The 14,931-nt window shown below is 37.4% G+C and overlaps 1 protein-coding gene across 24 annotated transcripts in view; it reads left to right on the forward strand.

Moving 5' to 3' along the window:
• Positions 1-14,931, forward strand: part of LOC145460421 (uncharacterized) — an 83,070-nt gene that overhangs the window by 24,810 nt on the left and 43,329 nt on the right. For 13 of the 24 annotated variants that reach the window (XM_081445207.1, XM_081445218.1, XM_081445223.1 and 10 more), the window contains exons 12-19: positions 327-558; positions 833-924; positions 1,800-1,964; positions 2,287-2,543; positions 2,767-2,812; positions 5,553-5,633; positions 8,825-8,905; positions 12,976-13,056. In XM_081445207.1, the coding sequence (XP_081301333.1) occupies positions 327-558; positions 833-924; positions 1,800-1,964; positions 2,287-2,543; positions 2,767-2,812; positions 5,553-5,633; positions 8,825-8,905; positions 12,976-13,056 (1,035 nt within the window). The remainder of the gene's footprint in view (positions 1-326; positions 559-832; positions 925-1,799; positions 1,965-2,286; positions 2,544-2,766; positions 2,813-5,552; positions 5,634-8,824; positions 8,906-12,975; positions 13,057-14,931) is intronic. The other 11 variants (XM_081445225.1, XM_081445227.1, XM_081445228.1 and 8 more) reach the window with 6 other exon arrangements.

The raw sequence follows: 14,931 nt of genomic DNA on the forward strand, positions 1-14,931 counted from the left end.
GTCTTTCATATGTTTAGTATGTAATATAAAGTCTGTGATAGAAACTAGTATCTCATTGCAGTACGTGGTTTGCTTTGTAATATGCAATTTTATATTCATATTTCCAAGTGTAATTTTACTCAACTCATTTTAGGAACAGAGGACAGGCAAATCTGAAAACTCTGATTAGGGCACCAGCTATTTCAATGTGCAAAACTTGTGGACTAAGCAAAAAATAGCTCTAATTGAGCTGTAAATATGCTGAAAATATAACAGTTAAATTGATTATTACAATTATCGGTATGTACATAGAATTAAATGCCTCTGGTATGGATCTCTTTCTATAGGTTCGATGAGCTCAAGTGAGAATAAAGGTGCCTGGTCTGTTAAGGTTTTAAAGGTACTTGTGTACAAGGCAGCGCAAATTGGTGGTTTTGAATTTGTCAAAACTATCTTCAGTACTTCTGCTGGAAAAATAGTATTTTCCAATTACAAGGACAGTGCTACATTACCAGAGGATGTTGCCAGAGCCAATGGACATACAACCTTGGCTGATTACCTTCAAGACTTTAACACCAGGTAAAGATTCAGTCAGATTATTTAGACCTGAAAAGTATATTGGGACAATTGGGAATTCTAAAATGATTAGCTGTTTCCCCTTGGCACTTTTTGATGATATTTGTTCCATCCAAATGTAGCAAAGTCAGTTTTCTAAGGCAACATAAATTTAAGTTAGGTAATTTTGAATACTTCTCTGTCTTACCTCCAAACAAAATGTACAGGAAGTGTCTGCTGCAAACTAAACAATGTTGGCATACTAACCTGAGTGCTTTCACTCTGTCTCAATGTGCAGGTTTTCAAAAGAAAGCAGCAATGATACAGGGACTGAAAACATTGATTGGTTGGAACTGAAGCATGCTGTAGATAAGGAGCAGAGTCTGCCTTGTAAGCTTTTGCCATTTTCGGTTTCATGTGTGGCTGCTAACCATTTTTTACATGGTTTCACTTCTGAGACCAGACCAGACCGGTAATTGGTTGACGACTTTAACAGCTTAAGCTTCCAGAAATTTTCAATGTCAGGTTCAGTACCTCCAAGCAGGGCCTGTTTACCTGCAGCATCTTTGTTACTAGAAACTTTCAAAATATTAGAGACAAAAACAATGACATTATCGATCTCCCTACAGCAATGTAGTGAGACCCCTTGAGCAGTCCACATCTCTGGGTTAAACTGTGAAATTATACAGTGGCCTCATGGTTAGTGTGCTCGTCCCTGGAGTGAGTGGTCCAGGCTCGAGCCCTGGCCGGGACACTGTGTTGTGTTCTTGGGCAAGACACTTAACTCTCACAGTGCCTCTCTCCACCCAGGAGTATAAATGAGTAGCGGCGAATTGTTGGGGAAACCTAACAAATTGCGGGGGAGTGACCTGCGATGGACTAGCATCCCGTCCAGGGGGAGTAGAAATACTCCAAGCCGCTTCATGCTACAGAAACCAGGATAAGCTCCTGCAGCTATGAGCCATCGGCTCCAAGGCTTCACTTTTGATAAAACGTGTTGGGACCAGTGGTTCGCAAGGTGGATAATGCTATCCACCAGATAACTCGCTATCCAGTGAATAAGTGTTGGTAAAACAAACTACACCATTCACAGGATAATGATTTATCTGGTAGATAGCATTATCCACCCTTTGAACAACTGGGGCCAGAACTTTACTGACATTCTTGTTGGTGTTGTCAGACCAGCCGCACTCTCTCTTTCTCACAAAATTCTCATGAATTAAGGTGTTTGGTTGTAATATTTCTGGTGTGATTGGCCACTGCAGGCACTGATGATGCACAGATGTTGAAGAATTGTCAACCTTCAAGTCTTCAAAGTGATCATGATGGAAGTGACTACTTAGCAGATGATGAAATGTCAGCTTGTTCATCACCATCTCACAGTGAATTGTCTGATACAGAACATGAAGACCATAATCAAGATACAATAAGTATGTTTGGAGTAATTATATGGTTGACTTGCAATTTGTATCATATAATTTTCCCTGTAATATAGTAATAAATAAGTCACTAGTTAGTGCCAGATGAAAACTCATGAAAACTCAATACGGTTGCTTAACTTTTTTGAAAATTTTAAGGGGGAGGTGTTTAATGCTTTCATCCAAAATTGATTTCAACATCGCCTCCATTTCCTTGTCTTGATCCATCTTATCTTGAATTGATTACAGTGAACCTGCTAGCAGATTTGAACAAACCATATGACACTACTATGGCAGTGTTCATTTTTTAACTGTTTTTCATCCTCATTGACAGCTTACAGGAGTTTGAAGAAGGTAAATGAAGACAATCATCCAGTGGAAAACGATGATTTGTCTTTGTTCCCTTTGCACCTTGTTGGAAACCAACTTGAAGTCATTCCTTCTATCAAGGCTGAAAATGGTGCAAATGAGCACAAACAGCTAGACTCTGGAGAGGTGGAGTCACACAGCAGTGAAGATGACATGAATGAAAATGAGTATGAATGTGCCAGTTTTAAAACTGATCAACATGGTCTCAATCAGATTGAAAGTGTAAGTGTTTACTGCCAACTACGTTATCTGAAAGGTAAATTACAATCCCTTTGTGACTAGGCGTCATTGTCCGTGACGTCGCCATCGTCATTGCTTAAGGTTTCTATTCCTGTGCAAACATGGAATGCATTTTTGAAGTTTTCCTCCTTGCTCTTTTGTTTTATCCTCACAGCGTCTTGTTTTGTTGTGTAAATGGCTAATCAATTATAATTCTATTGGTTAGGAGATCATCGCCTCAACACATATTGAAGCTATGCAATATCAATTATGTAAGTTTATTACCTAAAAGGTCAACTTTATTTGCAAGTGATACCTAACTAATGAGATAAGCATAGAATCACAGACCATGTACACACCTGTATTGCACCTGAAGTGGTGCCAGAAAGGAAAGGAAATTTACACCCTGTTTATATGGTAACATGGTGAGTGAAACTTCTGTCATTGTGAGGTTTGGCCATTCTTGGGGTGTTACTAAACAGCATAACGAAGTAACAAGAAACCGACTAATGGTAAAAAAATTGTAAAATCTTTTAAACATGTGTAAAATTGATTAAAACAGATAAAAAGTAAAGAAAGAATGTCTTTCAAAGCACAGAAAGGCATTTCGCTGTTTTAAATTCATGTAACGGCTGCCTATATCATTCCATGTACACATGATACCACGCTGAAGGAAGGACCTGGATAGTGTGTATATTTTTCTTTCTTACAGCAAAGTGTTCAAAATTATATGCAAATCAGGTCTAAAATTCTTAAATTTTGAACAGGCTAATGCCCAAGACTATTGCGGCAGACCACCGTGGAAAGTTTTCGAAACCTGAAATTTGATACTATGCATATCGTCTTTGTCAGTTGGTGGAAAAGAAATCTATCACCTGACGGTTGCAGTGGTCGAATAACTTAAAGTGGCCCAGTTAGATTTTTCAATAGTGACACCACAGGCAGCCCAAGCTCACAATGCGAGGAGTTATTATTTTTTTTAAATCTTTATGCGAACGTTCAGCGCGCGAAATGTGACACAGTTACTGCCAACATCTACTATTACATTTTACGACACTCGATTGTGGACTGACCCCCGCTCGAAGCGAAAAAAAGACACTGAAATCCCGCCAGCCACCCCAATTCCTCCGCAGAATCATAGTACAGGGTTAAGCACTCCCTTTCAGTTAAATTCCAAGCCAAATTCATCTCCACAGTGCACGATACAAAGCTCGGAATCGAAGAAAGCTAACCATCCGGAATCAGTGATCATGCTGCCGGGACCAACCACGGACACATTCGAAACCCGAGCGGAATGCTGGGCTAACAAATTGAACCTGACCAGGGGAAGGGGGGGGCACAGTTCTCGACAAGCCAGGTACTTTGCTCCACGGTCCCCTGGAAAGATTTTTGTCCAGGCCGCCGACAGAGCATTGTTATGACAAGCCAATCAAAGCAACGACTAGACGTGTTAACAAATTTTTAAAAAAAATACTTCGTTCAAACCGGCAATCTCAATCTAATCGTTGGATTGTGACACCTTGATTATTCCAAATTTAAATATAAATCACAACACACTAAAACATAATACAGGAGATTGATATTCACACTCTTGCTAGGGATAGACCAAAGTTTCGGGTGCGGTGTATTTTATCGAGATCGGAGTTACCATGGCAACGCAATGACGTCATTGCTCTTTTTATTCACACTCAATTTTCTTGAAATCTAGAGGTTTTCTTTCTTAACTGTCTACTGTACTTGTAGTTTAGATAGTGTGCCTGATGTGTAGCGAGTTTTAACAAATTCTATGAGAGCGATTGTGAGAAATCTTTTCCTGAAGTTTTCTACTGTTAGCATGAAACAAATCTAATCGAGTCGCTCTAGCATATGTTTGCCGGGCTTACGGAAAGCGCATTTGGAGCACATGTTATTTTTTATACACATGAACCACATTTCCTGAAAAGTGGAACAAAATCACTTCATTTGATTTCGAAAAATATGAACTTGAATAAGGTGGCTATTTTGCTTTTTGGTCAAAACTTGGCTATGTTTTACACCGAGGCGAATATTAAAAAAGTTCGTGATAAATTTCTTTTAAACTCGGCCCTCAATGAGATAAATTCATATTCAACGTCATCCCGGAGTTTCAAATTATTTGAAACATTTAAAGGCTGATATTTTTCAGCCTCAACTCAGGAAAATATTGCGCTGATTTTCACTCATGTTGTTTGTTGTCTTTGACATTACAATGTTCTTTTCTCTCGAATCACCATGCTATTGTACATTTCTGTATATCATGAATTCATAAAGCGTGTAGTAGTTGATGTTCAAGTCAATCTTTCTGAAAGTCAAGAGGAGTGATTTCTCTGATTTTTTCACTCGAGGTAATTACATGTTATAAGATTCATTTAAGACCAGAATACCATTTAGTCAAGTCTTGTGGATATAGTTTGCAATAACATTTAAAACACCTAAGTTTTGTTCTATTTTGACACCTTGAAACTTCAGTCGTAATTTTCTCGAAAACGCTTTCATGGATTTTTTTTAAAATTTTGCCATTGTTAAGACAACTATGTCAAGTCTAAGATCCCGACTTCGTAATTTCAAAATTATCCCTGGTGGCAAGTTATTTGGTCTCATGTAAAATGGGGCATGGCGTCATTTTGTTGCTATGGTAACTCAGATCCTGGTTAAGTGTACCCCATTTGAGACTTTCATCTTTCTCTAGCACACCAGTAATGTTCGATTTTCTGTTGGATTGATTATGGTGCTGCTCTAGTCACTCAAAGGTGGATAGTATCGTTACTCTGATCGAGCCACCTTAATTCCTTGTTCAGAGGAGACATCAACTTATGATGATAATGAGAAAAGTGAAGAAAGAAGAAATTGCAACTAAGCCATGGCGACCGAGTCAAAAGAACTTAGCCAATCCAAACTATGATTTACTAGAATTAAAACAATTAAAAGTTGGACTGCCGGTCCAAGACTCTTCTGTGATTTAAATGGCTTATCAATTACGATTTTCTTTGTTAGGGATATCAAACGGTTGTCTTGATGTCATGGAAGCCAGAAAAGAAATGATTTCCTCCCAAGAAAGATGCAGAGAAATCATAGGTATGTTTGCTACGTAGAGGTCAATTTTCTTTCCAAGTGATACCTAACTAATGAGATAAGCATGGAATCACAGACCATGTATACACCTGTATTACACCCCTAGCAATGAAGTAAGTTTTTAACGTATAGGTCAACTTTATTTGCAAGTGAGATAAGCATGGAATCGCAGACCATTTATACACCTGTATTGCACCTCAAGCAGTGCTAGAAAGAAAAGGAGATATACACTCTGTTAATATGGTAACATGGTAAATGAAACTTCCATCATTGTGAGGTTTAGCCCTTCTTTAAAGCCAGAAGTAGGTTGAAGAGATTCAGAAGGGGATTACTAGCAATTGTATTACTATAGTAGTCTTTCTTTTTATGCCATTGGCAAACACAAGGTCATAAGAAAACATTGCTGTCCACATATGCAATGCCTTTTGCAGTCTTGTTTTTGCCTTTTTCTTTATTACTTCTTATTCTGTAGTGTAAGTGGCTTATCAATTATGATTTTGTTGGTTAATGGTTCAAAGAAAAACACTTCTTGAAGCCGTCGTTGGCCACTTGCTTAATTGGATGGCGTTATTTCGAAAACAAGAGTGCGAGAGAATTCATTACCTACGGGTCAACCTTATTTTCAAATCATACCTAACTGATAAGATAAGCATGGAATCACAGACCATGTATTCACGTGTATTGCACCTCAAGTGGTGCTAGAAAGGAAAGGAAATTTACACCCTGTTTATATGGTAACATGGTAAATGAAACTGTCATTGTGAGCTTTGGCCATTCTTGGGGTGTTACTAAACAGAGAAACAAAGTAACAAGAAACTGAGTAACAGGAAAATATTGTAAAATCTTTTACACATGTGTAAAATTGATTGAAACAGATAAAAAGTAAAGAAAGAATTTCTTTCAAGGCACAGAAAGGCATTTTGCTGTTTTTTAAAATTGATGTAATGGCTGCCTATATCATTAAATGTACACATGATACCGCGCTGAAGGAAGGACCTGGATAGTGTGTATATTTTTCTTTCTTACCTCAAAGTGTTCAAAATTATAGGCAAAGTGGCTAAGGTTTAAAACTCTTAAATTTTAGGGAGGCCAATGCCCAAGACTATATCGGCGGATCACCGTGGAAAGTTTTCGAAACCTGAAATTTGATACTATACATATCATCTTTGTCAGTTGGTAGAAAGGAAATCTTTCACCTGACGGACGGTTGCAGTGGTCGAATAACTTAAAGTGGCCCGACTGGATTTTTCAATAGTGACACCTTCCAACTTAAAATACGTGTGTAAATCACAATGCATTAAAACATAATGCAGGAGATTGATATCCACACTTTTGCTAGGGATAGACCAAAGTTTCGGGTGCGGTGTAATTTATCGAGATCGCAGTTACCATAGCAATCCAATGACGTCATTACTGTTTTTACTCTCGATTGATTTTCTTGAAATCTAGAGGTTTTCTTTCTAAACTGTCTACTGTACTTGTAGTTTAGATAGTGTGCCTGATGTGTAGCGAGTTTAAACAAATTCTCTGAGAGTGATTATGAGAAAACTTTTGCTGAAGTTTTCGACTGTTAACATGAAACAAATCTAATCGAGTCGTTCCAGTATATGTTTGCCGGGCTCACGGAAAGCGCATTTGGCGCACGTTATTTTTATACACATGAGCCACATTTCCTGCAAAGTGGAACAAAATCGCTTCATTTGATTTCGAAAAATATGAACTTGAATAAGGTGGCTATTTTGCTTTTTTGTGAAAACTTGGCTATGTTTTTACACTGAGGCAAATATTAAAAAATGTTCTTGATGAATTTCTTTTAAACTCAGCCCTCAATGAGATAAATTCATATTCAGCACAATCCAGCAGTTTCAAATTAAATGAAACATTTTAAGACTGCTATTTTTCAGCATCAACCCAGGAAAATATTGCGCTGATTTTCACTCATGTTGGTTATTGTCTTTATTATAATGTTCTTTTGTCTTGAATCACCATGCTATTGTACATTTCTGTATATCATGAATTGATAAAGCGGACAATTGCTTTCCGGCGATTGTCCCGTAGCATGCTAAAACATGTATGAGTTGTGAGTGCAAGTGGAAAATCACTATGCCTGATATCTTGTTTATGTTTAACATAAATGTAAACAAGACGTATTTTTTATTGCTATTGTAGAGCTAGCATGGGATATTTTAGCATGCTTTGGAAAAGTGGCGGAAAGCAATTGCACGTTTTATGAATTCGTGATATACAGAAATGTACAATAGCATGGGGATTCGAGACAAAAGAACATTATAATGCAGCCAGGAAACAACATGAATGAAAATCAGCGCAATATTTTCCTGAGAAGACACTGAAAAATAGTAGCCTTAAAATGTTTCAATTAATTTGAAACTCCGGGATTACGTTGAATATGAATTTATCCCATCAAGGACCAAGTCTCCCAGATTAGTAATTTTAGGGGCAATGGTTGATAGAAAGCAAAATAACACCCCACACTAGTTGATATTCAAGGCAATGTTTCTGAAAGTCAAGCAGAGCAATTTCTCTGAGATTTTCACTCGGGGTAATTGGATGTTATAAGATTCATTTAAGACCAGAATACCATTTAGTCAAGTCTTGTGGACATAGTTTACAATTACATTTAAAACGGCTTTGTTTTGTTGTATTTTGACACCTTGAAACTTCAGTCGTAATTTTCTCGAAAACGCTTTCATGGATTTTTTGTTTGTTAAATTTTGCCATTGTTATGACAACTATGTCAAGTCTGAGATCCCGACTGCGTACTGTCAAATTATCCCTGGTGGCAAGTTATTCCGTGTTATGTAAAATGGGGCATGGTGTCATTTTGTTGCTATGGTAACTCAGATCCTGGTTAAGTGTACCCCATTTGAGACTTTCATCTTTCTCTAGCACACCAGTAATGTTCGATTTTCTGTTGGATTAATTGTGGTGCTGCTCTAGTCACTCAAAGTTGAACGTTATTGTTACTCACAAATTCGATTTAGCCACCTCAGAGCAGACATCAACTAGAAAAGTGAAGAAAGAAGAAATTGCAACTAAGCCATGGCGACCGAGTCAAAAGACCTTAGCCAATCCAAACTATGATTTTCTAGAATTAAAGCAATTAAAAGTTGGACTGCTGGTGCAAGACTCTTCTGTGATTTAAATGGCTTATCAATTACGATTCTGTTTGTTAGGGAAATCAGAAGCTTGTCTTGAGTTGATGGAAGCCAGAAAAGAAGTGATTGCCTCGCTAGGAAGATGCAGAGAAATGAGAGGTATGTTTGTTACTTAGAGGTCAATTTTCTGTCCCATTGATACGTAACTAATGAGATAAGCATGTAATCACAGACCATGTATACACCTGTATTACACCCCTAGCAATGAAGTAAGTTTTTAACCTATAGGTCAACTTTATTTGCAAGTGAGATAAGCATGGAATCGCAGACCATTTATACACCTGTATTGCACCTCAAGCAGTGCTAGAAAGAAAAGGAGATATACACTCTGTTAATATGGTAACATGGTAAATGAAACTTTCATTATTGTGAGCTTTAGCCCTTGTTCAAAGCCAGAAGTAGGTTGAAGAGATTCAGAAGGGGATTACTAGCAATTTTATTACTATAGTAGTCTTTCTTTTTATGCCATTGGCAAACACAAGGTCATACGAAAACATTGCTGTCCACATATGCAATACCTTTTGCAGTCTTGTTTTTGCCTTTTTCTTTATTACTTCTTATTCTGTAGTGTAAGTGGCTTATCAATTATCATTTGGTTGGTTAATGGTTCAAGGAAAAACACTTCTTGAAGCCGTCGTTGGTCACTTGCTTAATTGGATGTCGTTATGTCGAAAACAAGATTCCAAGAGAGTTCATTACCTAGGGGTCAACCTTATTTTCAAATCATACCTAAGTGATAAGATAAGCATGGAATCACAGACCATGTATTCACGTGTATTGCACCTCAAGTGGTGCTAGAAAGGAAAGGAAATTTTCAAATAAAAGTATATTGGTAGACTAAGAAGTCGCTGCTGATGCGTGACACTTGGTTAAAAAAGATTGAAGCGATACTGGATGTATCAATATCGGAAAGTGTCAAAAATGTTCATGAAAACAGAGACGTTTCGGGTATATGACCCTTCTTCAGTGTTAAAAAACCGTTAAAAAACCGTTAAAATACGCAGTAGATTTGTAACTACGTTAGATGGGCGCGCGCACGTAGAAAAATTGCGCATGCATTGTTTAAATGTAGCTGAAGTTTATGTTTAGTCCATGCGGCTGCACCGTTTCTAGCCGAAAAATCAGCCTCATCTCCTGTTGTTTTCGCGGGATGTTGGTGCCTCTACACAAACGCATACCACGCACCTGGACATCTGTGATACTGTGGCCCGTAGAGTTGAAATGTTGGGCCACAGGAAATCCAGGAGTGTTCTTGCGTATGCTTCGCAAATGCTCACCAAATCGACTTCTGAGGCTTCGACCGGTTTCACCGATGTAGAGATGGGAGCATCTGCGACAGGATGTGCAATACACGAGATTTTCCGACATACATGTAAAATGTTCTCGGATGGTAAAGGTGCATTTAGGACCTGGTATCACAGTGAGAGGATTGATGTACTCACAGGTGTTGCAACGAGAGCGTTGACATGCACATGATCCAGGCTGCTCAGTCGAGGAGTTGTTGGTGGAGCGTACCAGCATGTTTCGTAGGTTGAGGTCGCGTTTGTATGCCACAAAAGGTGCTCGTGGGAAGATGTAGTTACAAATCTACTGCGTATTTTAACGGTTTTTTAACGGTTTTTTAACACTGAAGTTTCGACACTTTCCGATATTCATACATCAATTATCGCTTCAAGGAAATTTACTCCCTGTTTATATGCTAACATGGTAAATGAAACTGTCATTGTGAGCTTTGGCCATTCACGGGGTGTTACTAAACAGAGAAACAAAGTAACAAGAGACTGAGTAACAGGAAAATATTGTAAAATCTTTTACACATGTGTAAAATTGATTGAAACAGATAAAAAGTAAAGAAAGAATTTCTTTCAAGGCACAGAAAGGCATTTTGCTGTTTTAAATTGATGTAATGGCTGCCTATATCATTAAATGTACACATGATACTGCGCTGAAGGAAGGACCTGGATAGTGTGTATATTTTTCTTTCTTACGTCAAAGTGTTCAAAATTATAGGCAAAGTGGCTAAGGTCTAAAACTCTTAAATTTTAAAGAGGCCAATGCCCAAGACTATATCGGCTGATCACCGTGGAAAGTTTTCGAAACCTGAAATTTGATGCTATACATATCATCTTTGTCAGTTGGTAGAAAGGAAATCTTTCACCTGACGGACGGTTGCAGTGGTCGAATAACTTAAAGTGGCCCGATTGGATTTTTCAATAGTGACACCTTCCAACTTAAAATACGTGTGTAAATCACAATGCATTAAAACATAATGTAGGAGATTGATATCCACACTTTTGCTAGGGATAGACCAAAGTTTCGGGTGCGGTGTAATTTATCGAGATCGCAGTTACCATAGCAATCCAATGACGTCATTGCTGTTTTTACTGACGATTGATTTTCTTGAAATCTAGAGGTTTTCTTTCTAAACTGTCTACTGTACTTGTAGTTTAGATAGTGTGCCTAATGTGTAGCGAGTTTAAAGAAATTCTATGTGAGTGATTATGAGAAAATTTTTGCTGAAGTTTTCGACTGTTAACATGAAACAAATCTAATCGAGTCGTTCCAGTATATGTTTGCCGGGCTCACGGAAAGCGCATTTGGCGCACGTTATTTTTATACACATGAGCCACATTTCCTGCAAAGTGGAACAAAATCGCTTCATTTGATTTCGAAAAATATGAACTTGAATAAGGTGGCTATTTTGCTTTTTTGTGAAAACTTGGCTATGTTTTTACACTGAGGCAAATATTAAAAAAATGTTCTTGATGAATTTCTTTTAAACTCAGCCCTCAATGAGATAAATTCATATTCAGCACAATCCAGGAGTTTCAAATTAAATGAAACATTTTAAGGCTGCTATTTTTTGCATCAACCCAGGAAAATATTGCGCTGATTTTCACTCATGTTGGTTGTTGTCTTTATTATAATGTTCTTTTGTCTTAAATCACCATGCTATTGTACATTTCTGTATATCTTGAATTCATAAAGCGCACAATTGCTTTGCGGCGATTGTCCCCTAGCATGGTAAAACATGTATTAGTGGTGAGTGCAAGTGGAAAATCACTATGCCTGATATCTTGTTTATGTTTAACATAAACCTAAACAAGACGTATATTTTATTGCTATTGTAGAGCTAGCATGGGATATTTTAGCATGCTTTGGAAAAGCGCCGGAAAGCAATTGCACGTTTTATGAATTCGTAATATACAAAAATGTACAATAGCATGGTGACTCGAGACAAAAGAACATTATAATGCAGACAAGAAACAACATGAGTGAAAATCAGTGCAATATTTTCCTGAGGAGACACTGAAAAATAGTAGCCTTTAAATGTTTCAATTAATTTGAAACTCCGGGATTACGTTGAATATGAATTTATCCCATCAAGGACCAAGTCTCCCAGATTAGTAATTTTAGGGGCAATGGTTGATAGAAAGCAAAATAACACCCCACACTAGTTGATATTCAAGGCAATGTTTCTGAAAGTCAAGCAGAGCAATTTCTCTGAGATTTTCACTCGGGGTAATTAGATGTTATAAGATTCATTTAAGACCAGAATACCATTTAGTCAAGTCTTGTGGACATAGTTTACAATTACATTTAAAACGGCTTTGTTTTGTTGTATTTTGACACCTTGAAACTTCAGTCGTAATTTTCTCGAAAACGCTTTCATGGATTTTTTTTTGTTAAATTTTGCCATTGTTATGACAACTATGTCAAGTCTGAAATCCCGACTGCGTACTGTCAAAATTATCCCTGGTGGCAAGTTATTCCGTGTTATGTAAAATGGGGCATGGCGTCATTTTGTTGCTATGGTAACTCAGATCCTGGTTAAGTGTACCCCATTTGAGACTTTCATCTTTCTCTAGCACACCAGTAATGTTCGATTTTCTGTTGGATTAATTGTGGTGCTGCTCTAGTCACTCAAAGTTGAACGGTATTTTTACTCACAAATTCGATTTAGCCACCTCAGAGGAGACATCAACTTACGATGACAGCTAGAAAAGTGAAGAAAGAAGAAATTGCAACTAAACCATGGCGACCGAGTCAAAAGACCTTAGCCAATCCAAACTATGATTTTCTAGAATTAAAACAATTAAAAGTTGGACTGCTGGTGCAAGACTCTTCTGTGATTTAAATGGCTTATCAATTACGATTCTGTTCGTTAGGGAAATCAGAAGCTCGTCTTGATGTGATGGAAGCCAGAAGAGAATTGATTGCCTCGGTAGAGAGATTGAGAGAAATCAGAGGTATGTTTGTTACTTAGAGGTCAATTTTCTTTGCAAGTGATACCTAAGTAATGAGATAAGCATGGAATCACAGACCGTGTATACACCTGTATTACACCCCTAGCAATGAAGTAAGTCTTTAACCTATAGGTCAACTTTATTTGCAAGTGAGATAAGCATGGAATCGCAGACTATTTATACACCTGTATTGCACCTCAAGCAGTGCTAGAAAGAAAAGGAGATATACACTCTGTTAATATGGTAACATGGTAAATGAAACTTCCATCATTGTGAGGTTTAGCCCTTGTTCAAAGCCAGAAGTGGGTTGAAGAGATTCAGAAGGGGATTACTAGCAATTGTATTACTATAGTAGTCTTTCTTTTTATGCCATTGGCAAACACAAGGTCATAAAAAAACATTGCTGTCCACATATGCAATACCTTTTGCAGTCTTGTTTTTGCCTTTTTCTTTATTACTTCTTATTCTGTAGTGTAAGTGGCTTATCAATTATGATTTTGTTGGTTAATGGTTCAAGGAAAAACACTTCTCGACGCCGTAGTAGGCTACTTGCTTAATTGGATGCCGTTATCTCGAGAACAAGATTCCAAGAGACTTCATTACTTAGGGGATAACCTTACTTTCAAATCATACCTAACTGATAAGATAAGCATGGAATCACAGACCATGTATTCACGTGTATTGCACCTCAAGTGGTGCTAGAAAGGAAAGGAAATTTACACCCTGTTTATATGGTAACATGGTAAATGAAACTGTCATTGTGAGCTTTGGCCATTCTTGGGGTGTTACTAAACAGAGAAACAAAGTAACAAGAAACTGAATAACAGGAAAAAATTGTAAAATCTTTTAGACATGTGTAAAATTGATTGAAACAGATAAAAAGTAAAGAAAGAATTTCTTTCAAGGCACAGAAAGGCATTTTGCTGTTTTAAATTGATGTAATGGCTGCCTATATCATTAAATATACACATGATACCGCGCTGAAGGAAGACCTGGATAGTGTGTATATTTTTCTTTCTGACGACAAAATGTTCAAAATTTTAAGCAAAGTGGCTAAGGTTTAACACTTTTAAATTTTCAAGAGGCCAATGCCGAAAACTATTGCGGCGGATCACCGTGGAAAGTTTTCGAAACCTGAAATTTGATACTATACATATCATCTTTGTCAGTTGGTAGAAAGGAAATCTTTCACCTGACGGCGGTTGCAGTGGTCGAATAACTTAAAGTGGCCCCATTGGATTTTTCAATAGTGACACCTTCCAACTTAAAATACGTGTTTAAATCACAATGCATTAAAACATAATGTAGGAGATTGATAGCCACACTTTTGCTAGGGATAGACCAAAGTTTCGGGTGCGGTGTATTTTATGGAGATCGGAGTTACCATAGCAATCCAATGACGTCATTGCTGTTTTTACTGACGATTGATTTTCTTGAAATCTAGAGGTTTTCTTTCTAAACTATCTACTGTACTTGTAGTTTAGATAGTGTGCCTAATGTGTAGCGAGTTTAAAGAAATTCTATGTGAGTGATTATGAGAAAACTTTTGCTGAAGTTTTCGACTGTTAACATGAAACAAATCTAATCGAGTCGTTCCAGTATATGTTTGCCGGGCTCACGGAAAGCGCATTTGGAGCACGTTATTTTTATACACATGAACCACATTTCCTGCAAAGTGGAACAAAATCGCTTCATTTGATTTCGAAAAATATGAACTTGAATAAGGTGGCTATTTTGCTTTTTTGTGAAAACTTGGCTATGTTTTTACACTGAGGCAAATATTAAAAAAATGTTCTTGATGAATTTCTTTTAAACTCAGCCCTCAATGAGATAAATTCATATTCAGCACAATCCAGCAGTTTCAAATTAAATGAAACA

This window comes from Orbicella franksi, chromosome 11 (assembly GCF_964199315.1).
Source record: "Orbicella franksi chromosome 11, jaOrbFran1.1, whole genome shotgun sequence".
Taxonomy (NCBI): Eukaryota; Metazoa; Cnidaria; class Anthozoa; order Scleractinia; family Merulinidae; genus Orbicella; species Orbicella franksi.